This window comes from Capsicum annuum, chromosome 9 (assembly GCF_002878395.1).
Source record: "Capsicum annuum cultivar UCD-10X-F1 chromosome 9, UCD10Xv1.1, whole genome shotgun sequence".
Taxonomy (NCBI): domain Eukaryota; kingdom Viridiplantae; phylum Streptophyta; class Magnoliopsida; order Solanales; family Solanaceae; genus Capsicum; species Capsicum annuum.
In genome coordinates, this window is record NC_061119.1 from 217,283,247 (window position 1) to 217,306,242 (window position 22,996).

General features: G+C 36.1%; 2 protein-coding genes across 9 annotated transcripts; one reads left to right on the forward strand and one right to left on the reverse strand.

Annotated features, from left to right (window-relative positions):
* The first annotated feature begins 2,368 nt into the window (after positions 1–2,368).
* On the forward strand, positions 2,369–20,214 carry LOC124887259. Of its 6 annotated transcripts, XM_047396623.1 has the most exons (4): positions 8,908–9,107; positions 9,993–10,167; positions 19,314–19,374; positions 19,899–20,214. In XM_047396623.1, the coding sequence occupies exons 1-4, from the start codon at positions 9,046–9,048 to the stop codon at positions 19,952–19,954; spliced, it is 354 nt and encodes a 117-aa protein (XP_047252579.1). In that variant the 5' UTR covers positions 8,908–9,045; the 3' UTR covers positions 19,955–20,214. The 6 variants fall into 6 exon arrangements, 2 of the variants coding, with proteins under 2 accessions (XP_047252578.1, XP_047252579.1); XR_007044647.1 differs by lacking the exons at positions 8,908–9,107; positions 19,314–19,374; positions 19,899–20,214 and adding exons at positions 2,369–2,606; positions 16,749–17,180 and having other exon boundaries at positions 9,972–10,167; XR_007044646.1 differs by lacking the exons at positions 8,908–9,107; positions 19,314–19,374 and adding an exon at positions 2,380–2,606 and having other exon boundaries at positions 9,972–10,167.
* LOC107840909 (E3 ubiquitin protein ligase DRIP1-like) lies at positions 6,787–13,451 on the reverse strand. 3 transcript variants are annotated; one of them, XM_016684858.2, is made up of 8 exons: positions 13,374–13,451; positions 11,203–11,319; positions 10,367–10,460; positions 8,808–9,069; positions 8,363–8,649; positions 8,234–8,281; positions 7,929–7,998; positions 6,787–7,057 (listed from the first exon to the last, which is right to left on the reverse strand). In XM_016684858.2, the coding sequence occupies exons 2-8, from the start codon at positions 11,300–11,302 to the stop codon at positions 6,875–6,877; spliced, it is 1,044 nt and encodes a 347-aa protein (XP_016540344.2). In that variant the 5' UTR covers positions 11,303–11,319; positions 13,374–13,451; the 3' UTR covers positions 6,787–6,874. The 3 variants fall into 3 exon arrangements, with proteins under 3 accessions (XP_016540344.2, XP_047252575.1, XP_047252576.1); XM_047396619.1 differs by having other exon boundaries at positions 8,363–8,658; XM_047396620.1 differs by lacking the exon at positions 13,374–13,451 and adding an exon at positions 13,235–13,280 and having other exon boundaries at positions 8,363–8,658.
* Positions 20,215–22,996: the final 2,782 nt, after the last annotated feature.

Sequence of the window (22,996 nt, forward strand, 5' to 3'; positions counted from 1 at the left end):
TGAAGACGACGACTCAGGCATGAGCTTCGACTCCATAGCCCTGCACAACTTGGATACGTAAAAATACTCTACAGTTGTAAAGATACTCTACAGTTGTCATGGTTTTGTATTATTAGCTAGTATGGTCAAGTGGGGATGCCCACTTTATGTCTTGTAAAAGTCAGAGTCAGTCTGAGTGCTTCCTTTATCACTACTTTCTAAAAAGAAAGAAAAACTGTTGAAGCACGCGTCAAAATAAGTGTGAAAGAAAATTAATAACGCATGTGACGATGGGGCCCAAAGCGTACCCGACTTGCATTATTAAAGTTTTCTTTCTTATCCCTTATCTAAAAGTGTCGGCCAATTATGTTGCGGCCACGTAGTAGCTTTAGAACCACTCCTTTATGTACATTTTTCCTATAAAAGGAGCACATCTTGTAGTAGAAAGGCAGAGAGAAAAATCAACCAACCTAAAAACTCGCCTGAAATGTTTAAACCTTTCCTCCCAAAAAACTTGTCTAACCCAGTCGTTCTTGTATAAACTTTGTAACATCGTGGTTTAAATAAAAGCTTCAAGTTTTCTATTCGATCTTTAGGGGGTTCCCGAAAGGGAAACCTCTCTCCTAGTTACTTCATGTAAGTTCTTATTTCCATATTTTCCCCACAAAAATATTTATATTCATGTTCTTATATATGTTTTAAATAGTTTTTTTTGCATAACCATGTAAATTAAACTGTCTATAACCTTCTTACCCTTAGTATATGGTTAGCCTCTTAATTTCTTAGTATCAACGATGGATTAACCTGTAAATTCCTAGGAATTCTGGCTTTTTTAGTCCAAAAGGTCTGCACAATAGACAAAGGACGATTGTTAGCTGCCAGATAAAAATTTTCCGGGGTGTGGTTAAAGAAGTACGATGTTAAGAACATAGATTAAGAGGAAGAGATGAACAGGGTTAAAAAAAAAAAACTCTGGGAAAAATAAGAATGAAAACATGAAGAAACAGTAGGAAAGAGGAAGTACTGAGTAGGTTTTTACAAACTGATATATCATTAGTCACTAAAAATTTGAAATTTACCATTGGTTGTATCGAAACGGTTCTTTAGCATTAGTTTGTTTTTGAATTACTTTATTTAATTGAAATATTTTACTTTATTGAAATATCCGACTATTTTTGCTCATGTATATATATATATATATATATATATATATATATATATATATATATATTTTAAATGAACTCTATTTTGTATTAAATAAAGGGAAAGTAAAAGTCTATCAAAAACTAATAAGGGTTAAAAAAAATCACTCTTATTTGTGTTAGTTTAGTTTATTTGGAATTTAAAATATTCTATTATTGATAAATAATTAATGAAAAAAGTAAAAATCAATCAGATTTATATAATTTCTTTATTGAAGAAAAAAGTTTTGAACTTCTATAAATTGAGAATTCTTTTAGAAAAATACAATAATATCTAATATGAACATATGAAACAAGATATATTTATTTTTGTTCTTAAATGATTTTTTATTTTTTGATTTGAATTTTCTTCTTTTTTTTTGGTCGCCAAGATACGTCAAAGAAATATATTTTTGTAATATTTAATTTACTTAGATGCATTGATTTCGTAGTTTTTTTTTTTCCAATTTTGTAGGTATCTTGAAAATGAATGATGATTATGATGATATAGACAATTAGTGTTCAAAATTTTGAGTCATATAAAATATTATGATTATTTTTTCTTTTTAAAACACCAACCGTAATTTAAGGGGTTGTCAATATATTTTACACCTACCTCATTTGTATCTTTGATATTTACAACTACTATATATCTAATTAAATAAATTCTCTTACTATTTGAATAAATATGGTATTTAGTGTAGCGTTTAAATTTATTAGGGTGAGGTACACGCGTAAGGCGCGTACACTTAAACTAGGTTTCTCTCTCTCTCTATATATATATATGAGAAAGTGGAAAGAAAAGGGTTTGGGAGTATTTTTGTCATTTATAATTTTATCCAAGGATAAGTTAACTTGGGATAACTTATACCACCAAATATGTGGTATAACTTATCTCGAGATTATTATTAGTCCCGGGATAAGTTATCCCGAGTATTGCCAACCAAACAATGTATAAAAAAGTTTATTCTGGAACTATTTTTTTATCCCAAGATAATTTACCTTAGTACCTCACATCAAACGACCCTCAAGACCCTAACAGCGAACTGAAGAATCAAAATTTCAGAAAAGGTAAATCAGAATTAAATTGAAAAATTAAATAACAGAACAACCGAATTAATTAGTTTAAATATTCGATATTTATGCCTCGTTAATTAAAAAAATTTCTGTAAATCACCCCACATCCCTAAAATCAAAGTTCAAATATCAATAAGCTAAAAAAAAACAAATTTTTGTGACAAAGTCAACCAAAGCTATCCAAAATAAATAAGTAAATAAAAGAAAAAACAAAAAATAAAAATAAGAATAAAAAAAAAAAAAAAAGAATTTAATAGGAGACTTCAAGATTCGGGACTATATAAAGGCAAACGGTTAATCGGTTCGTCTTCTTCACTAACAACAAAACTCTTTTTCAGCCCCAAAAATTCAACTGCGTCATATTTGCAGGTACGCCAAATTTCTTAACAATATGTTACTATTTATGTATTTCTACTTAGTATATTGTATCATATTTTGGATTATTGATTCGTTAATTCGAATATACTTCCCTCTAAGCATAATTATTGGTATTAACGTTTCGTAGTAATGTTTAGGTGATTTCTTTCTAGCTGTCTTAATTTTGATGGATAGAGTTACCCGGTATTTATTACTGGTAGGAGGTAATAGGTATTCTGTGGAATTAGTCGAGCTGCATGAAAGCGTAATGATAGTACTAAAGTTTCGTAGTAATATTAGGTGATTTCTTTCTAAAGTTTCGTAGTAATATTAGGTGATTTCTTTCTAGCTATCCTAGTCTCTATGGATAGAGTTGTATGGTATCTGTTGTTGGTGTGAGTTGGTAGGTATTTCATGGAATTAGTCGAGGTGCGTGAAAGCATACTATTAGGTGATTTCTTTCTATTTTTTCCAGTCTCGATGGACAAAGTTACTTGGTATCTGGTGCTGGTAATAGGGTAGGTAGTCCGTGGAATTAGTTGAGGAGTATTAATGTTTCATAGTAATATTAGGTGATCGCTTCCTATTTATCCTAGTCTCAATGGACATAGTTGCCTGGTATCTATTGCTGGTAGGAGGTGGTAGGTATTTCGTGAGATTAGTCGAGGTGTGTGAAAGACCGAAAGCATAATGATTAGTATTAATGTTTCCTAGCAATATTCAGTGATTAGTTGATTTCTTCCTATCTATCCTAGACTCGATGGATAGTGTTGTCTGGTATTTGTTGCTGGGAGAAGGTTGTTGGTATTCCGTAGAATTAGTCAAGGTGAGTGAAAGCATAATGATCAGTGTTAATGTTTCCTAGTAATATTAGGTGATTTCTTTCTAGTTGTCGTAGTCTTGATGGATAGTGTTGTCTGGTATTGGTATTGGTATTTGTTGCTGATAGGAGGTTGTTGGTATTTCTTGGAATTAGTCGCGATGCGTGAAAGCATAATGATTAGTGTTAATGTTTCCTAGTAATATTAGGTGATTAGGTGATTTCTTTCTAGCTGTCCTAGTCTTGATGGATAGAGTTGCCTGGTATTTGTTGTTGGTAGAGGTGGTCGGTATTCCGTTGAATTAGTCGAGGTGTGTGAAAGCATGATGATTAGTATTAATGTTTTGTAGTAATATTATGTGATTAGGTGATTTCTTCCTAACTATCCTAGTCTCAATGGATAGAGTTACCTAAGTATATGTTGCTGCTAGGAGGTGGTATGTATTTCGTGGAATTATTCGAGGTGTGTGAAAGCATGATGATTAGCATTAATGTTTTGTAGTAATATTAGATGATTTCTTCCTATCTATTTTAGTTTTGATGGATAGAATTATTTGGTATTTGTTGCTGGCATGAGGTGGTAGGTATTTCGTGGAATTAGTCGAGGTGCGTGAAAGAATAATGATTATTAACTTTTCGTAGTAATATTAGGCGATGAGGTGATTTCTTCCTATCTATTCTAGGCTCAGTGGACAAAGTTATTTGGTATTTGTTGCTGGTAGGAGGTGGTAGGTATTCTGTGGAATTAGTCGAGGTATGTGAAAACATGATGATTAGTATTAATGTTTCGTAGTAATATTAGGTGATTAGGTGATCTCTTCATGTCTATCTTAGTCTTGGTGGATATCTTAGTCTTGGTGGATAGAGTTATCTGGTATTTGTTGATACTGGTATGAGGTGGTATATATTTCGTGGAATTAGTAAAGGTGCGTGAAAAAATAATTATTATTATTAAATTTTCGTACTAATATTAGGCGATTAGGTGATTTCTTCCTATCTATTCTGGTCCCAGTTCACAGACAACAAGAAATGGCAGATCTATTCACTCTATCAATAACCGAGCCGGATCTGGAGTTGTCTGGTATTTATTGTTGGTAGAAGGTGGTAGGTATTTCGTGGAGTTAGTCGAGTTGTGTGAAAGAGTAATGATTAGTACTAAAGTTTCGTAGTAATATTAGGTGATTTGGTGATTTCTTTCTAGCTTTCCTAGTCTCTATGGACAGAGTTACCTGATATTTGTTGTTGATATGAGGTGCTAGGTATTCCGTTGAATTAGTCGAGGTGTGTGAAAGCATGATGATTAGTATTAATGTTTTGTAGTAATATTACGTGATTTCTTCCTATCTATCCTTGTCTCGATGGACAGAGTTACCTGTTATCTGTTGTGGCAGGAGGTTTCGTGGAGTTAGTCGAGGTGCGTGAAAGCATAATTATTAGTATTAATGTTTTGTAGTAATATTGGGTGATTTCTTCCTATCTATCCTTGTCTCGGACTCGGTGGGCAAAGTTACCGTTGCTGGTAGGAGGTTGTTGGTATTTCGTGGAATTAGTTGAGGGGCATGAAAGCATAATGATTAGTATTAACGTTTCCTACTAATATTAAGTGATTAGTTGATTTCGTCCTATCTATTCTAGTCTCAACGGACAGAGTGACCTGATATTTGTTGTTGCTATGGGGTGGTCGATATTCTGTGGAATTAGTCGAGGCGTGTGAAAGCAAAATATTTTGTATTAACTTTTCGTAGTAATATTAGGCGATTAGGTGATTTCATCCTATCTATCCTAGTCTTGGTGGATAGAGTTACCTAAGTACTAAGTATCTGTTGCTAATAGGAGGTGGAGTAGGAATAGGAACTTTTGCAGTAATTTTGGTTTTATTGTTACTATAATAGTATGGTCCAGACACCTAAGGATCATTTATTTCATGGCAAATAGTCCATCACTCCGTTGAGGAGACGTCATGTCAAGTCTGAAATGATGTAGATTGATCTTCTTGGATCATTTTTACTATCACAACTGTTTGATCAATGAAGTTTAGGCAGAATCGGCTACGTTACTTTTTTGTCAGTTTGATATCCCATAATTGTAGCTCTTGAACTTGTACACAACAACAACAACAAACCCAGTATATTCCCACATAGTGGGGTCTGGGGAGGGTAGAGTGTACGCAGTCCATACCACTACCTCTAACGAGGTAGAGAGATTGTTTTCGATAGACCCCCGGCTCAAGATAAAAGACAGCTCTTGAACTTGTGTAATATTAAAACTAAATAAAAAGCTGGGGAACAGTTTCAAGTAATAAAGCAAACATTTGTGGGACAATCCAAACATATCTCGTATGAATAAGGAGGGAGAGATATTTGTATATAGAGGAAGACGGTCAATTTATTAATGAAGAAGTGAGAAGGAAAGTAAATCATTCTTTATCAGGAGCGTAGGGAGCAATACAATTAAATGTGACTGAACTAGTTTGTGAACTACTAGAAGAATATCGTTATATACAACAACAACAACAACAACAAACCCAGTGTATTCCCACTTAGTGGGGTCTGGGGGGGTAAGATGTACGCAGTCCATACCTCTACCTCTGATGAAGTAGAAAGGCTGTTTCCGAAAGACCCCCGGCTCAAGTCACGAGATATCACACAAACACATAGTACAGCACAGAAGCAGATGACATAACATAGATACGGCACCCATAAGGAATATAAAACAGAGTAAAGCAGGAATGCAGGAATATAAAGCAGAGGAAAGCACACAGATTCGTAATAAACATGGAACACGGAACACGAAACACTGAATACGGAATCATAACAGGAATACACCCCCACCAATTAATTCCCTACACTAGCGACCCGAACTGGCCCTAATCCTCTGCCGTAATTCGCATCTTCCAGACCTTCCTATCGTTATATAGGTACATAAATAATCACAATGTTTGATATGACTGTCTTTGCTTGAATTGACTCTTAAAGTCGCAAATTATATGTCAAGCACTAATGAATGGGCTGAGAAAAGACAGAAAGGGAGGGGTATCAACTTTTATCATGTTTTCATGATAAGTGTAGTAGTATCAAATAGGCTTACTTCTATCTGCCTTTAGTGGAATATAAATTAGTGAAATCAGACTTTCTAAAAAAGACCTACTTAATGTAAGATGCATTCTAAAAAGACTGCTCATTGTATATTGCATTGGTGGGAGATGCAAAGATAAGCAGCCAGTGCAACTAGATGATAGGTATATAGCAGTCCATAGCAAGCATAATATTTGATATGAAATTCGAGAACACTGGTCCAAAACATAGATTGTTGCCAATAGTAAAGCAAAAGAAGGGTACTAGGTACTAATAGCTGTGAGGCTATTATCATGCAAGTACAGAAATTGTCTACTGATAAGTCTGTAAATCTGTTCTGAGGCAGTTCATTTCTTTTAAACCATGATAGCCAGTCGCCACACTTCTTATTTCTCTTGGGAAGTTTCAGGCTTCTCGCTTCTGATGTACCCTAGCTCAATCATCGCCTCCTTCAAGTCCCACTTTTTTTTTTTTTTTCCGTAACTGGGAAGGTGTGACATCCATAGAAGTTGAATGTCCTTGTGTGTCATATCTCCGTTCAGCTTTTCACCGCAGCATACAACATCCACCTGCACAAAATGTTGTAAAAGATTCAGTGGCAAAGCAGTACTGTGACCTTTTTTTCAACATATCCTGTAGTGTTAACAAAAGTCTGTTTCACTGTCCAATTCATGTTTGTTTCGTTTTTTTAATTCGAGATCATTCAACTGTTTTTGCTTCCCTTCTCATTCATAAGTTCCCTTATCTATGTTAACTAAGCATTAGTATATAATTCAAATAGAAGTTAAAAGTTTAAAGTTTCCTAGTTTTTGATGTAACAACATTAGTTAATAAATGACTTTTATACATTTTTCAAAAAATAAATGACTTTTATATAACTAACTAGTTCAAAGAAATGCAGATTTTTGATAATATATTAAGCCATCAAAAATATTCATTACTTGTTAGTTCTCTGTTAACTGATAAAACTGAAGAGACAGCTGCTTGGTGTGTTTAATTTGTACTTTAGCTCACTCAATTGTTTCCCAACCACAAAAAGGCTGATTCTTTTATATGCTTTCTGTAAACTAAGAATGAGGAGGAAAAATTCATATCATGGATATAGACTCTTGAAAGAAAGCTCAGGTCAAAAGTTTTGAGTAATTATGTGGTCAAAGCTCAGGTCATAAGTTTTGAGTAATTATGTGGGGACCGGGGGGAAAAATCACTGGCTAAGTATATAGTTCACGAGTTGTTTTGCTTGTACACTGTTATAGTGAATTGACCAATTCCCCTTTTAAGAATTTTAAAGAGGTTTACACTTCTTTTCAAAAGAAAGATCTCTTTACCCTTGTGGTTTTCTTCTACATGAATTAAGGCAACACTTTCTTGATTTAAACCAAAAAAAAAAAAAGCCAATACTTTGAAAGTAGCTTAGCACTCTGTTTATACGATCATTACCTCAGTATGATCATTCATATTTAGCTTTTGTGCAATGTACTTCTTGATTTTAGTTACAGTGATCATCCCCCTGCAAGTGATGCAAAATCATCCATTTCATTTTACATGGTAATGAAAATGAGATTTAAACGTATAGGGGACAGATCAATATAGAGGACAGAAATTGAGTTTTAAATGCTAACTCATGAATTGCAATCAATAGCTTGACCCCTTTTGCATGCATGTATTTAATTAACAATACACTCTACTAGATACTAGTCTATGCTAAAAGAATAGTTGCATAGGCATGGATGTGAAAATCTTACTTGCCACGGATATTGGGCCAATCAAGGGAAGGCAATCTAAGTTCGGTCCTGCCAAGAGTAAAAGAACAAAGTTATGTCAGATCAATGGGACAAGAACCTTCAGAGCGATTTGGCTGGTATGGTACTTACTTGTCCCCCTGTGGTACAAGAGAAAACCAGAAAGAGGAAAGTTCCCTTTGTTTTTCTTCCAAAACATGCTTTTCGGTTGTTGAAGAGACTGTGTTTTTGGCATGTTCTTTATGAATGTCGTCTGGCCCAATAACTCGGTTTTCCTCCCCAGTATTACTAGTTTCACCTCGTGTAAACTGGTGTGGTTTTCTGTTCTTGCTCCTCTTTTTCTTCTTGTTCTCTTTGATATTGTCCTCTATCATGGACTTACCTATTTCAGCACGTGTTGTTGCTACACTGCAAACAACCTGAGGCATCTTTGAAGAAACAGACTTTTATGTTGAGGTTATACGAAATATATATATCTGACTAACAGTCCAAACTTAAGGCAGAATCATTTTTGAAACATGTACGCCAAATATAGTGAACTTTTGACTGGAGAAAAAGGAAAAGAGCCGATAACTACCTTAACTGCAGATGCATTTGTAGGGAAAGCTGAGCTTTCTTGTGAGGACGTGCAATCTAAGGTATTTTCTTTCTCTGCATCCACAGGTTTGTGGTGAAACTTCTCCCCAGAAATTTCTTGATCCTCAAGCTGATTATCAGTTCCAGGTGGCTTGGAAGTTCCAGCTCCTTGCTTCACATCATCAGCTTCTAATCTCAGTAGTCCTTCTCCAATTTGGAGGAGCTGAATTTTCTGTGCTATGGACTGTATTTTCTCGTCATTTCTGTTGAAAATATGCAGTCCATTGCCAAAAAAATTAAGGTTAGTAAAGAGTCCCTAGGGCTGAGTTCGAGTGGCAAAGGTTGAGGCACTTGTGCCTTAGGTCGCAGTTTCGATCTCAGCACATGCAAACTTAATTTGGGGTTTAATTGGAGAAGGGTAGAGGGCCGGGTCCATTATCCCCGAGTTTGAAAGTTGGCGTTGGTGTTAATTGTTGGCTTCAAACGGATTATCGATCATAAAAGAAAAGGTTGGTTTACGAAAAGCAGTGATAGGTTTTCCACTTGGTGTGCCTTTCATTAATGGGGCGTTAGCTTTTTGGAGGCCAGACATTTTGATCTGCCTTATATGCTGCAACTCTGTGCTTTTAAAGGCATAATAGGGTTTTAAAGCCACAACATTCACGGGGCTTGAAACGAAAAGTGAGAACTGAAGCATACACTTCTTTGAAGTGAAATACACAATTTTTCAGATTTGTTTTAACATGCTAACATATTCTAATTTAGTACTACAATAATTAAGTTGCATTCAAGTACTAACATTTCAGCATTCAATATTCAATATACGCATATTGATCCAACTCCTCAAAGTTGAGATTTAAAACACCGAGTGTTTCCCGTTTGGATCACTACATGTGTCATTGTTTTTAATACATTCACTGAAGCACATGGCTTCACTCATGAAGTGATAACACTCAGCTTTCTATCGCTTCACTTAAATCAACAAGCAGTAGCTTTTAATAACACAACTGTTTATGTGGATAGATATGTAGGCTTGAAAAGATTCTGAATTCTGTCTTACATGAGAGGTGCTCATCGGCCCAAATGATCTATTGAACTGCCAAAGTTCTGGTGATGGGTCCAAAAGAAACTTCGGATTCGGAAGGTCACAGCTGTTTAATTGTAGTTTTTTTTACCATTACTGAAGGAGCTCAAGGAGAGGACCTTGTATACAGAAAACAACAACAAACAACAACAAGAACATATCCAGTGAAATCCCACAAATGAGGTCCACTTGTATGGAGAAAGTAGAGGGTACACTATCTCATGGATGTAGAGAGGCTGTTTCCAAAAGACTCTCGGCTCGAGTGCAGCAAATCCAGGTATAGAAAAATCTCTCATATATCCCAATGAAATAGTCTTGTGTTATATTTCTCAGACCATAATCAACTATTTATTTGAAGCATGTCAAAGTACTTAGTTAAATAGAAACTATTGCATAATTTTTTATGTTTCTGACGACATATTTACTTGCGAAAAAAATTGAAACTCAAACAAAAAAGAAACGGGCCCAGCAATTACTTGAGATGCTCTTCAGGTGAAGAACCTAGGTCTAATTTGCATTGTGGGCAGCACTTAGTTTCTTGAACTGCTTGATAGATGCATCTTTTGCAAACTGCAAGCAAGAAGGAATTGTTAGAAGTTAGATAAATAACTTCTCAATTTCATGTTCTTTCTTAACCTCTAGATGGAGTTCAGGAGAATCATATGATTAAGCAAACCAGATAACCGTTTTCTTAGATATGTCAGCAAATCAGCTAATTACCAATCTCACCAAACTTATCAACAGCAAAAGACAAATTAGGTCCATCTCAACCAATAGAAATACAAAAATTGATAGCTGAAAATATGCATTTCTTATTTGGTAACTAGACATTCGCTTAATACTTTACAAAGAAGGAAGCATTCTGAGCATCTCATGGTCTCATTTTCCCTTGAGTCTTGATGTCCAAATCATGAGAATAATGTTGCCACATCTTTTGCTTAATACTACTCATAAAATGTTATGCTTCTGTTATCAATAAAGTAAAGACAGTTATATCTCAAGTTTGACAGTATATAACATGTTTATGACTCGTCTACGTTGAAGTATGCTTTGCTAGTTAGTTTGTGGTGCTAAATATGTCAATGAACATGTTAAGTATCTGAAGTCCTCTTTGGTTAAAAATAAGAAAGTTGAATTTTTCATATTGATTTTTTTATTTAACATGTGCTACTGTATTATTGTAACTTCTTTTTATATCGAGCGTGCATCGCTCGAGAACAGATACTAGTTATGGTAATATTCAATAATGTCTGTTACATGTCCATGCATGCAAATAAAAAAACAGATGGAAAATTGACTCATCGAAACTTACATGTGTGAAGGCAGAGGTTAATTGTGGTGGCTTCTCTGTATAGCTGACCGCATAAAATACAACACAAACACTGAAAAATCTCAATGATCTTGGAATTCATCGTGAAATTTGCGTCCTCTGTATTGATTTGAGGGAAAAATCCAATGAAAAGATTATCAAAGCAAGTTTTTTAAAAAGTAATAATTGATTAACAGTGCAATTTTAACAATATTATTTTGAACTTTTGTGAGAGGACTGAAAATTAGTTGCAGCAATTCAAGATGGAACATAGGAAAAATTTATTTTATGGAGATTATTTGTCTAAATAGTCTCTACATTGGCTATACCATCTCATAGCCCTTTTAAGATCATTGATTAAGTCACCATTTAGAAGAGGAAAAAGTCGCCATCTGAATTGGTGTCTAGATGGCCAACTGGATAGGTTTAGATTGTCCAGACCTTGGGTATCTATAAATATGACCATTTCACCTTAATGAGTTAAAGGATTCGGGTTGAACAATCGCCAAGTTTTCAGATCTTTTGCTCTTCAAATTGGATTTAGAACTAAGCTACATCATGTAAATGGAAATCTACTGTATATTTTTTCATCGAGTTATGAATAATGAGTGTCTACTTTGTAAGTTGGATCTAGTATGGCACAAGGTTTAAATTCTACTCTTTGAATTGGATTTAGCACTAAGGGGGTGTTTGTATTAGCTTTTAAAAAGTAGGTTAGAAGCTAAATGGTAAAAGCCATAAGTTGGAAATACCCAACTTTTGGCTTTTGACTTATTTTTACACCTTTTTTACCTAAAAGTGAGTGCTTAAACGCACTTTTTAGCTTTACCAAACACTACCAAAACTAAAAAAGTGCTTAAAAGCCAAAAACGCTTAACAATAAGTCAATCCAAACTCCCTCTAAGTTGTGTCTTGTAATTAGTGGACACACTAGTTCTTTTTCTTTTTGGTTCCTTTGGTAGACGTAGAGCCATTCGCTCTATACAAGTAAAGTTTTCACATACAGGAAATTATGAATTATGGTGGAGGGACACATGTAGATGATAGAGAGAGTTGCAAAAGAGCGAGTGAAGAGGCAGTTTCTTAGGCACGCCCGTAACTTTTGGGAAGCTAAATACTCTTTCCTCAGTCCACTCTCACATAAAATTGTCACTCTCCTCCCCTTTTTTCTCGTGTTCCTTTAGGGTTTTCTGCTCTTGATTTTGCTGCTTCATCCGCCTCTTTTGAGCATATGTTTATTTAGGAGTATACCTAAAAGGAGCAAAATCAAGAACATAAATTCCTAAAAGGAACATGAGAGGAGTGCGAGTGCAATTTTATGGGAGAGTGGACTGAAAAAAGAGCATTTAGAACTGCCCAAGAGTTACGATTGTGCCTAAAATACTGCCTCTTCACTCTTTTTTTATGCCCTTTTTTGTCTCTCTCTATGACCTACACGTGTTCCTCCACCATAATTATAATTTCTTGTGTGTGAGTGATGCACCCAATTCCACTTTGTAAATTGGGTGCTGAGTAATGAATATTAATCAAGTATCTTTACATTTATACCTATGAATTGTCGGGTAATTATAGATTTTTGCACACATCTTTAATTGTTACTTTTTGATAAACACAGGGTTAGGGTTCTCATGTTTCATAATTCTTGCAGATCTATTTAGGGTAATTAATTTAACTTAGTTGACGAGAAATTTAAAAACAATTATGTTAGAGTAAAACTACATCACTGAAATTTATCTTTTGGAACCACAACTTTTAAAGCCAACTCAATAGTTTCATTGTAGAAGGATATAAATATTATTACTAGCAAGAAAGAATGTGCTAAATGATTTACTTCTTCTCGCCCAAGGGTGTGAATACCAAGGTTCAAGTTCTAGCGAGAGAAAAATATTGAGTGAACCTTGGTGGGTAGAATTACCCGGTACCTATGTTGGTGGAATATAGCAGGTACCCGGTGAAATAATCGAGGTGTGCACAAGCTATCCTAGACAATACTTCTATTTTATTTTTCTTAAAAAATTGATTGTTTAGATCTAACCTGAGTTGATCTTTCACTTGATGAGGGATGAGGGATGAGGGATGAGGGATGAGGGATGAGGGATGAGGGATGAGGAGAGGGGAGAGGGGAGAGGGAGACCTTTATAACAACACTTGAGAGAAAATTGAAAAGAAATTACCCGAGGAGATAGAGAAGGGGAACAAGTATAATCTGATTCTATATGAGAAAAAAGAAGTTTATTTTGGTTCTATACGCGAAGGAACAAGTGTATATGGATTTCAATTACTAATCTTCGACCCTTTTTGATGTGCATTTAATTCTTCTTTCCTTGGGTAGTTTCTTGGTCAAATCTACTTAATGCTTCTTTCCTTTGATAATTTATAGGTCAAATCTAAATAAACTACTTTTGGGTCAAAAGTATTCTTTCTTTTTGCAATTTGAAGACAAAATGTTGGATTTTTAATAATTCAATCAGGATCTTTTTTTTTTTGGACAAATGTGGTGTGTGGGCTAGCTTGCGTGCACCTGACTAATACCAAAAGATAAGGCTAAGCTAGATAGAAAGAAATCCCTTAATTTTTTTTATCTTAGTTACGATTTGAACTTGTGACCTTATGGTTTGATTATCATGTCACACCCTTGTGTGCTTTAATCATGAATTATCTTTCTCAAAATACATTGACAGTAATTTCTTAATTAAAAGATTAGTGCACTAAATGTACATGTATCACAAATGAAAAATATGACAGATGATTAATTAATTAAAGGCTTTGGTTGAAGAACTTCATGTATAGATCATCATCGAAAACAAGAAAGGTTAATTGCGGAAAAGGGTTAAATATACTCATGTAGTATTAGAAATAGTTTAAATATACTCGTCGTTATACTTTCACTTCAAATTTACCCCTTTCGTTATATTTCCGGTCTAAATATGTCCCTCCTGTCATACTTTGGCGCAAATATGCCCTTGATTTTAATGGTTGGTCATGTAGCAAGCTCAAAATTAAATGACTCATCCCAATTCTAATGAGTCCTTTTTTAAAAAACAATTTGTTTAATCCATTTATGACTTGTTCCTTTTTCTTTGAGTTCTTTTCTTGTATCTTGTCTCTTTTCAATCAGAGTTGTTTTTATTATGAACATTTTTTTCAAATGCTCTTAACTTTTTTTTCGAGCAATAACCTTTTTAATTCCCCGTTTTAATAATTGATTGATTGTTCTTCTTGGAATGGTCAGTGAAGCATCATTTGTTTTGTCTAAAATAAGTATTGTATTAAATAACAAACGTGTTTACACATTTAATAGGAAATGTTACTTGTTTAAGATTCTTTTTTCATTGTAAAATTTTCCAGCTGGTTGCAATGATGCTTTCAGTTCACTGTTGCTTAGAAATTAATTGTTTTATTTTTTTTCTCCAAGCCACTTACATTTTTTATTTATTGGAATAACAATGATCAAAGTGACAACAACTTATTTAATTGATATTCATGGATTGTAATTAGTAAACCAAATGAATATATAAGTATGCAGGGGCGGCTCAAGTTTGCATGTGGCCTAAAGCCAAAAATGAATCGGAGGCCTTACACTTTTGGGAAAAAAGTATTTTTGTTAAATAAAAAATCTACCCTTTAAAGTTTCTTTTTATTTAGGAAAACCTAAAAAATGAGGCCCTCCATAGTCCAAATTTGGGAGCCTAAGGCGGATGCCTAATTCTCAAAGCCTTAGAGCCGGCCATGTAAGTATGCAAGTCTTTTTCCGAGAGAAAAGTCAATTGAAAAACTGAAAGACAACAGACTCTCCGGTGGGTGGGTTTTTAAAAGGAATCGCGTATATTTACAATTGGGGGTGAGTCATTTGTTTTCGAGCTTGCCGTGTGTCCCTCCGTCAAATTTAAGGTCAAATTTGTGTCAAAGTATAATGGGAGGGGTATATTTGGACCAAAAGTATAACTAGGGCTATATTTAAACTATTTCTGATAGTACAAGGGTGTATTTGACCCTTTCCCGATTATTAAAAGGTCTTGGTAGGAGAACTTGATTCATGTATATATATATCTCATCATCTGAAACTAAAAAACGGTGGTGAAATGGAAATTGTCCATTTGAATGAAGAATTGTAACTTCACGGTTACGGAGAAATAAAAAGAGAAGATACATTTTTTCTTCTTTAAATATAAGAGATGCATCTAAATACAAATTGGATTTCTTTAGAAAACTGTCTTTCCTGATTGATTAGCCATTTGAATTGTGTATGATTCTAGAGTTTCAACTGCACGTCATTACTTTTCAAATGATTCTGATGTATATGTGCTTGATAATGAGTGCATTGGATAGTCTGTTGGAATGAGAAAATTTCAGAATCACTCGGTATGGTTATTTCCCATTGAAGATACGGTAGCATGTTGCACTGGTTGGAAAAAATGTATCAGTTTGCTGAAAGATTGTTTTTCTAATATTTGCCTGTAAATAGATTCAATGAGTCTCCATTTGGGAAGGTAAGAGTGACAAGAAAAAGCATTAGTTAGTGTAATGGTCGGCAGTCACGAAAGACGAAAAAGATGGTATGGCAGTTAGAAATTTGAAAATACACAAGAAGAATTTATTATATAAATGATGTTGGAGGTTCGATGGAAAGCATTGTGGAAGAAAGTTGTGATTGTAAAACATGGGATGGAAATGGAATCTCCCTTGTAGGCTTCCTTATGGAGTAGCTATATGGAAGCAAATCAAAAGTTGCTGGGATGAATTTAATTCACGTACAAGCTTAAAAGTTGGAAATAGAAGAAAGATGAGACTTTGGTTGGATAGTTACTGCCTTAGCGGACATTTTCCTTAATCTCTTCATTGACAAACTTGTACTGTACAAGTGGCTTTTCTCTGAAGGTGGGCAGAGTCTTTTTTTTCCAGAACTAATTTCAATGAGTAGGAAATTGGGAATGTGAGCTGCTTAGTACAAAAAATGAGTAGATGAAAAAGGGGTGTGACAACTGATTTTGCTGATATCCAGGTTCTTTCAGACTGCTTACATGCAGCGATAGAGCAGTACTGTTTGTAAAGTTAAGTACCGTCTTGATAATTTACCTTTCGCCAGACATTTTTTTTTAACTTTCAATTTCTTAGGTGTCTGTTTGTAAATAGTTTAATTTTTCTTTCTTCCGAGGTAGTTCAAGACTTCAAGTGTGCTTTGGATCACTCCTCTTTGTGTTTGTGTAGTTTGTGTAAGCATCCAGTCTTTTGTTGGGTTGGAGGGGTGGCAACTGGTGATAACAGTTTTAAGTATTCATAAACCGTCGCTAATGTGCAATTTACCACTCAGATAAACCTGAGAATTATAATCTCTAAATCTCTTGGAAAGTCGGGTTGAATGAGCTCCTTCAGGATTCATATCTCATTTTGACCTATGACTAGGTAGTTTCTTGAAGTTAAATGTTTCTTTTTCTAGAGCTTAATTAAATTGTTTTTCATCCATTACATCTCAGCTTTCCTTTCATGCATGCTTTATTAATAAATATTTCGGTTTGTGGTTAATTATGACAATTTTTTTTTTTTTTGAGTTGCACCGGGTATCCGAGACTCTTCGAGTCCCGACTAATCCAGGGTGCACAGGCCCTTGGCAAGGAGTTTCCGCAATTGCACCACGGATAATTCAGGGTTTCACCCAGTTCGATGGCTCCAGAAGGAGTTTCCTGCAAGTGCACCACGGGTAATTCAGGGTTTCCCCCAGTCCGATGGCCCTAAAAAATTGTTTGCACCCAGTGGGAATAGAACTTGAGACCTTGAAAGAGAGCACCCAAAGCTCAAGCCAATTATCAGCAAGCCAATCCTGAGGGTTAATTATGACAGATTTTTCAATTATAATTGGACAATCTTAATTGGTGTTTAATGTTTAACTGAGTCTTCCGAAGTGCAGGCTTCTTCTAAATCTATTTAATAAAACCAAGTCGCATATAGCCCAATAATATGGCTACGAGCCCTTTCCTTACTCAGATCCCAAGCCAATAGGCTTCTCAATAAAATTAGTGGTTTAAACTCAAATTTAATAATATATAAACTTACATACAAAAATATAATTTGGTGTAGTATTTTTAAAAGATAAAGAACCTTTAAATTCACATATTAATATGCTTATTAATAAAAGTAAAGATTAGTTCTAGTTCTAGTTAATAAGATGTTAGTCATTTGTTTGCAATGCATTAACTTTGGATGTTGTTGTTAAAACTTTATTCATTAATATAAAGTTTGAGTTGTTCAGTTCAAATTTCTAAAATATTTCTTGTAAAAATGAGAACTTTTTTTCGTTGATATTAATTTTTAGATAATTTTTAAAATATATTTCACTACGTTGAAATTATATAGTTTACTATTAAAATTTTTGAAGCCTCAAAATTTTGGGAGCCTAAACCGAAGGCTTTACTCGCCTTACACTTGAGCCACCCCTGCCGGCAGGGTGACAAGACGTTGATGTCTGACAATGCATAATCAGGTATTATGATTTTTGCATGGTGAAGGACAATGATAATCTAATTCCCCTGTTTCTAAGTGACAACAGAAAGATTGAGGACCTTTTAGAAGCAGGGACGAGATGTCTTGGTCTACTTACTGTATCGCTCTTTGTTTTGTCGTATTTGCCTTTTTTCCTGATTTATGCAGTGATTATCACTTTTCTATATTTGTGGTCCTCTTGTCCCATATGTGCACAGCTTAATGTGGTTTCTTCAGATAAAGGATATCTGCACGTTTAGACTGTTCGGAAGTACCATTTCCCATGATCGGACTCAAAAGCATATCAAACATGATAACAAGAAGAGTCCCCCTATTTTCTCTTAATGGTGTTTTAATGCATCACAGTTGGTGCTGGTTGTGTTAAGACTTTCTATATGAAGCAAAGTTGCAGGGTTATTTTACCATTATTGCATTGCTTAAAGCAAGAGCAACCTACCATAACAGATATACAAAAGAATATGAAGTTCCCGGTGATGGATTGATCTTCTACTTCCATCAGATTCAATTTTTTTGACATTCCAAAACCTATGCAAAGCTCCCTTCTTAATGTCAATTGTCTTGACCTGCTAACAAGGCAAAGGTATCCGCCTTGCACCCTTTGTAAAAGTCATAGACAAAAATTTTATTAAGTGTTACCAAAGCACAAAATGTGTTTCTATTTTGTTTTGCTTGACAAGGTCTAGCAATCACTATTTTCGTTGATTTGATTTTTGATGATCTTGGTCTCCGGGAAAGCAATTGTACACACCTCGACAAACTCCATGGGGTATCTTCTACCTCCCACCAGTACAAGTACCGGGTAACTCTATCCGTCAAGTCTTGGACAGATGTGAAGAAACCCCCTAACGTTTTGGCCTCTGTTGGGCGTTGAGATTTAAACTTGAGACCTCATGGTGCGTTGAGATTTAAACTTGAGACCTCATGGTTCTTAACTCATTTTATTGACCACTAGGCCACGCCCTTGGAGGCGTATCTTTGTTGCATTTTATGTTATACTAACATGTCTATACCTGTCTAGATTGCTGATGTAACAGTGCCCGCAAGCTCCTACTAGTTCCCGACAGTGAAACTTATTAACACATGCCATGATATCTGAAAATGAATAGCTTGTTCTTTTTTTATAATATTGTTTGGATCTGGTTGCCACTGTGCGTCTTTTGAATATATTATGGAGGAAAGACATAGTAGGACTTACTAAGGAGTAGGGAATCCAATTCAAAGAGTGAAACAAAGTCACACATCTGTTACCGTTTTCAAAAAATAAATTTTAATTCATCTGTTTGTATTGCCATTCTTTTCTTTTACTTCCATCGGCTCTGTTGTAAATTGGAAATTCATATCATAGTTGAAAGTTTTTTTACGGTTGGGAGGGGCTAATGCATCTGTGAAACACACACTTTTGTATTATGCATACTTTATGGGATATGCTCATTCCTACTAACTGCTGATTTCGTGGTGAAGTGTAAGCTTTTGCCTTTCTTGTAACGTTGCCATGACCATGAGATTTGCAAGTATTCAGCGGGCGTCTTTGATTGAAATAATTTATGTGCTACATTACTCCAAATTACTTGATTTGTCGGTAATTACGCCAATTTTTTGCACATATTATGTGTAAGGCTACAAAAGATGGTGGTAATAGCAGGAAGGTGACCAAGGTGAGAGGAGAGCAGGAAAAAGGTATCATGCATACGTTAACTGTCTGAAGTTTGATTGGAAGGTGTTAAAAACATTTTTCACAAGAAATCAAGTACTCATTTTCAAGTGCGGTAATGGACATTTCCATATGCATCATCTCAAAATTCTCAGTCATCACACTTGTATTTAGAAATCTCTTTTTTTTTGTGTATTTCTATAAATCCAAAGCTTGGATCATATAAACACGAATATGTTATTTTTTGGTGCAATGTCAAGTTGCAATTAAGTTCCTTAGGAGCTAGTAGCAGATATGCATCTTACTAGTTACGATGATGGAATGAACTTTGTGCGGTCCTACGTGACCTATAAAGTAAGTAAATCTACCAACTCAAAATCTTCATTCGCAAATCTAAGAAATCTCATAGGCATTTCTCTTAAATAGTTGGGTTCGCTTTGTGAATCATCTAAATCTATTACGCTTTATTCAATCCTAAAAACACGTTAAATTAGTCTTATATTTACTTGATGGGTTGGCGATTTTGACTGCCAGAACATTCTTACTCCAGGTTTGGATTGTGTTATGAAGGAAACTTTTGAAGGTCATCACATCTACAAGCGATGAGTATGACATATGAGTTCGAGTGGACAACACATTGGGTGAAATGTGAATCCAAAAGGTAGAGAAGAAACCACATCTTATTTTATGCAATAAATTACCAAATTTCGACTCTTCTTAGTTTATGGAGTATATTGAAACTTTCCTTTGTACTCCCAACATTATGTCAATGCTTATCTGATGGTTCTCTTTGTTACCTTTCTGGGAAAGATCTTTTGTTTGAACTTAAAATTCTATATTGAGGCTAGAGTGTTCCTCTCCAGAAAGTTTATCGCGTACTGGTGTTCGCCAGACATTTTAGTCCGATTGGCTATTGGCTATCGGAGATTTGATGCTGATATTGTTTTTAAGCCTATTGGCCGACATCGGCATTAAGACAATGAATTTATTCACTTATACTTTCTTTGGAGTTTTTTTTTGTGTATTATATGGATGATGCAATCAGGAAGGATCATGATTTGGGAATTGTTCGATTGTTTTTCTTTAAGGAAATGTTGAAATAGAGCCAATTTCGATTTGTAACTGCTGTTCGAAGTCTTTAAACAGTTAATGATGTAATTTGTTTCCTTTTCTTTTCTTTTCTTTTCCAATACATGTTGGACTTAGAGCACATCTAACTAGTGGAATAAACTATTACTTTTCCAACTGTTAATGGGCCATTTTGGTTTTCTGGGCAGTTAGGGTGGTCAAACGGGTGAAACGGCGCGAACGGGACATTTTTGAGCCAAATTGGTGTGCTATAGCCCACGATTTTAGAGGTGGGTCCGGGCTCCAGGTGTTATTTTGGTCAAAAATTGACCGAGCAGCCCCAGGCAGGCTGCGGAGCAGCCTAGTGTGGGATATTTTAGTTTTTTGGGCGGTTTAAGTGGTCAAACGAGTGAAACGACGCGACGGACATTTTTGATCCAAATCGATGTGCTATATTCCATGGTATCGGGGATGGGCCCAGGTGTGATTTTGGTTGAAAATCGATCGGGTTGCCTCAGGCAAGCTGTGGAGTGTCCTAGTGTGCGCCATTTTAGTTTTCTGGGCGGTTTGGGTTGTCAAACGGGCGGAATGGGGCATTTTCGGGTCAAATTGGTGTGGTTTAGCCCACCGGTTCGGGGATGGGCCCAGGGTCAGGGCGTGATTTTGGTCGAAAATCGACTGGGCTGCCCCAAGTAATACAAGTATGATCATGATCATGACACTTTTGAGTATTTTTGAAGACTAGTCACTAAAGAGTCCTTTTGTCATTTTGTCTATTATTGTAATGTAGTATAAATAGAATATTATAGGGCTTATTTCTTTAGTTGCTTAATGATATTGAGCGAACACTCCTCTTAGAGAGAGAGAGCTCCAAAATCGTAACTAGGGTCATATACAAGGGTCTTGTGTGTTGCATTGCTTGATACATTGGTGCTTGGGTGGTGGACGCCTTTCTTGTGTCAATTGTAAGGGATAGGTGATTATAGTGTGTAGTGTTAAGGGTCCAAGAGTGTCATATGTTCTTGGGTTCGTAAGATTATACCTCAATTTATCTATCTTTTTATCTTTATTTTGTTGTAACCGTTGGTAGTGTTCTTGTTGTGTAACCTTGTAATCATTCTATTGTTGAAATCTTATTGTGTTGTTACCTTATTATTGTTGTTACATTAGTTTGGGTTGGTTGTTTTAGTGTCAAATACACCATTATATCTTATATTCTTGTTGTTGGTAGTGAATCCGAGAGTAGTCACCAAAAGGGGTCCTCGGTTCTTCAAACTTGTGGACTATTTTGGTGTATGTTTTGTGTTTTCTTGGTCTCTCTTGTATCACTAGGCAGGCTAGGGAGCGGCCTAGTGTGGACTATTTTGGTTTTCTGGGCGGTTTGGGTGATCAAAAGGGCGAAACGGCGCGAACGGGGCATTTTTAGGCCAAATTGGTGTGCTATAGCCCACGATTTCGAGGATGGGCCTGGGGTCCGGGCCCTAATTTTTGTCAAAAATTGATCGGGCTACCCTGTCAGGCTGGGGAGCAGCCTAGTGTGGGCCATTTTGTTTTTTTGGGCGGTTTGGGTGGTGAAACGGGCGAAATAGCGCGAACGGGGCATTTTTGGGCTAAATCAATGTGCTATAGCCCACGGTTTCGATGGTGGGCTCAGTGTCCGGGCGTGATTTTGGCCGAAAATCGACTGGGCAACCCCAGGCAAGCTGGGGAGCAGCCTAATGTGGGCCATTTTTGTTTCTGGGCGGTTTGGGTGGTCAAATGGGCGAAATAGGGTGAAGGGGGCATTTTTGGGCCAAATCGGTGTACTATAACCCACAGTTTTGGGGGTGGGCTCGGGTTCGATCGTTATTTTTGCTGAAAATTGATCGGGCTGCCCCAGGCAGACTGAAAAGTGGCCTAGCGTTGGCCATTTTGGTTTTCTGGGAAGTTTGTGTGGTCAAATGGGCGAAACGGCGCGTACGGGGCATTTTGGGCCAAATTGATGTGCTATAGCCTATGATTTCGGGGGTGGGCTTGGGATCCGGCGTAATTTTGGCTGAAAATCGATCGAGCTTCTCCAGGCAGGCTGAGGAGCGGCCTAGTGTGGGCCATTTTGGTTTTCACAGCGGTTTGGGAAGTCAAACGGGAAAAACGATGTGAATGGGGCATTTTTAGGCCAAATCGATGTGCTATACCCAGAGTTTCGGGGATGGGCCTAGGGTCCGCACATAATTTATGTCAAAAATCGATCGACCATTCCCAGGAAGGCTGGGGAGCGACCTATTGTGAGCCATTTTGATTTTCTGGGCGATTTGGATGGTTAAACGGGTGAAACGATGCGAACGTGCCATTTTCGAGCCAAATCGGTGTGCTATTATAGCCCACGATTTTGTGGTCCCGGGGTTCAGGCATGATTTTGACAAAATATCGATCAGGCTGTCCGAGGTAGGCTGGGGAGTGGCCTAGTGTGGGTCATTTTTGTTTTCACGGCGGTTTTGGTGGTCAAATGGGCGAAACGGCACGAATGGGGCATTTTTGTACCAAATCACTGTGCAATTGCCTACGGGTTGTGGGTGGGCCCAGGATTCGAGCGTTATTTTT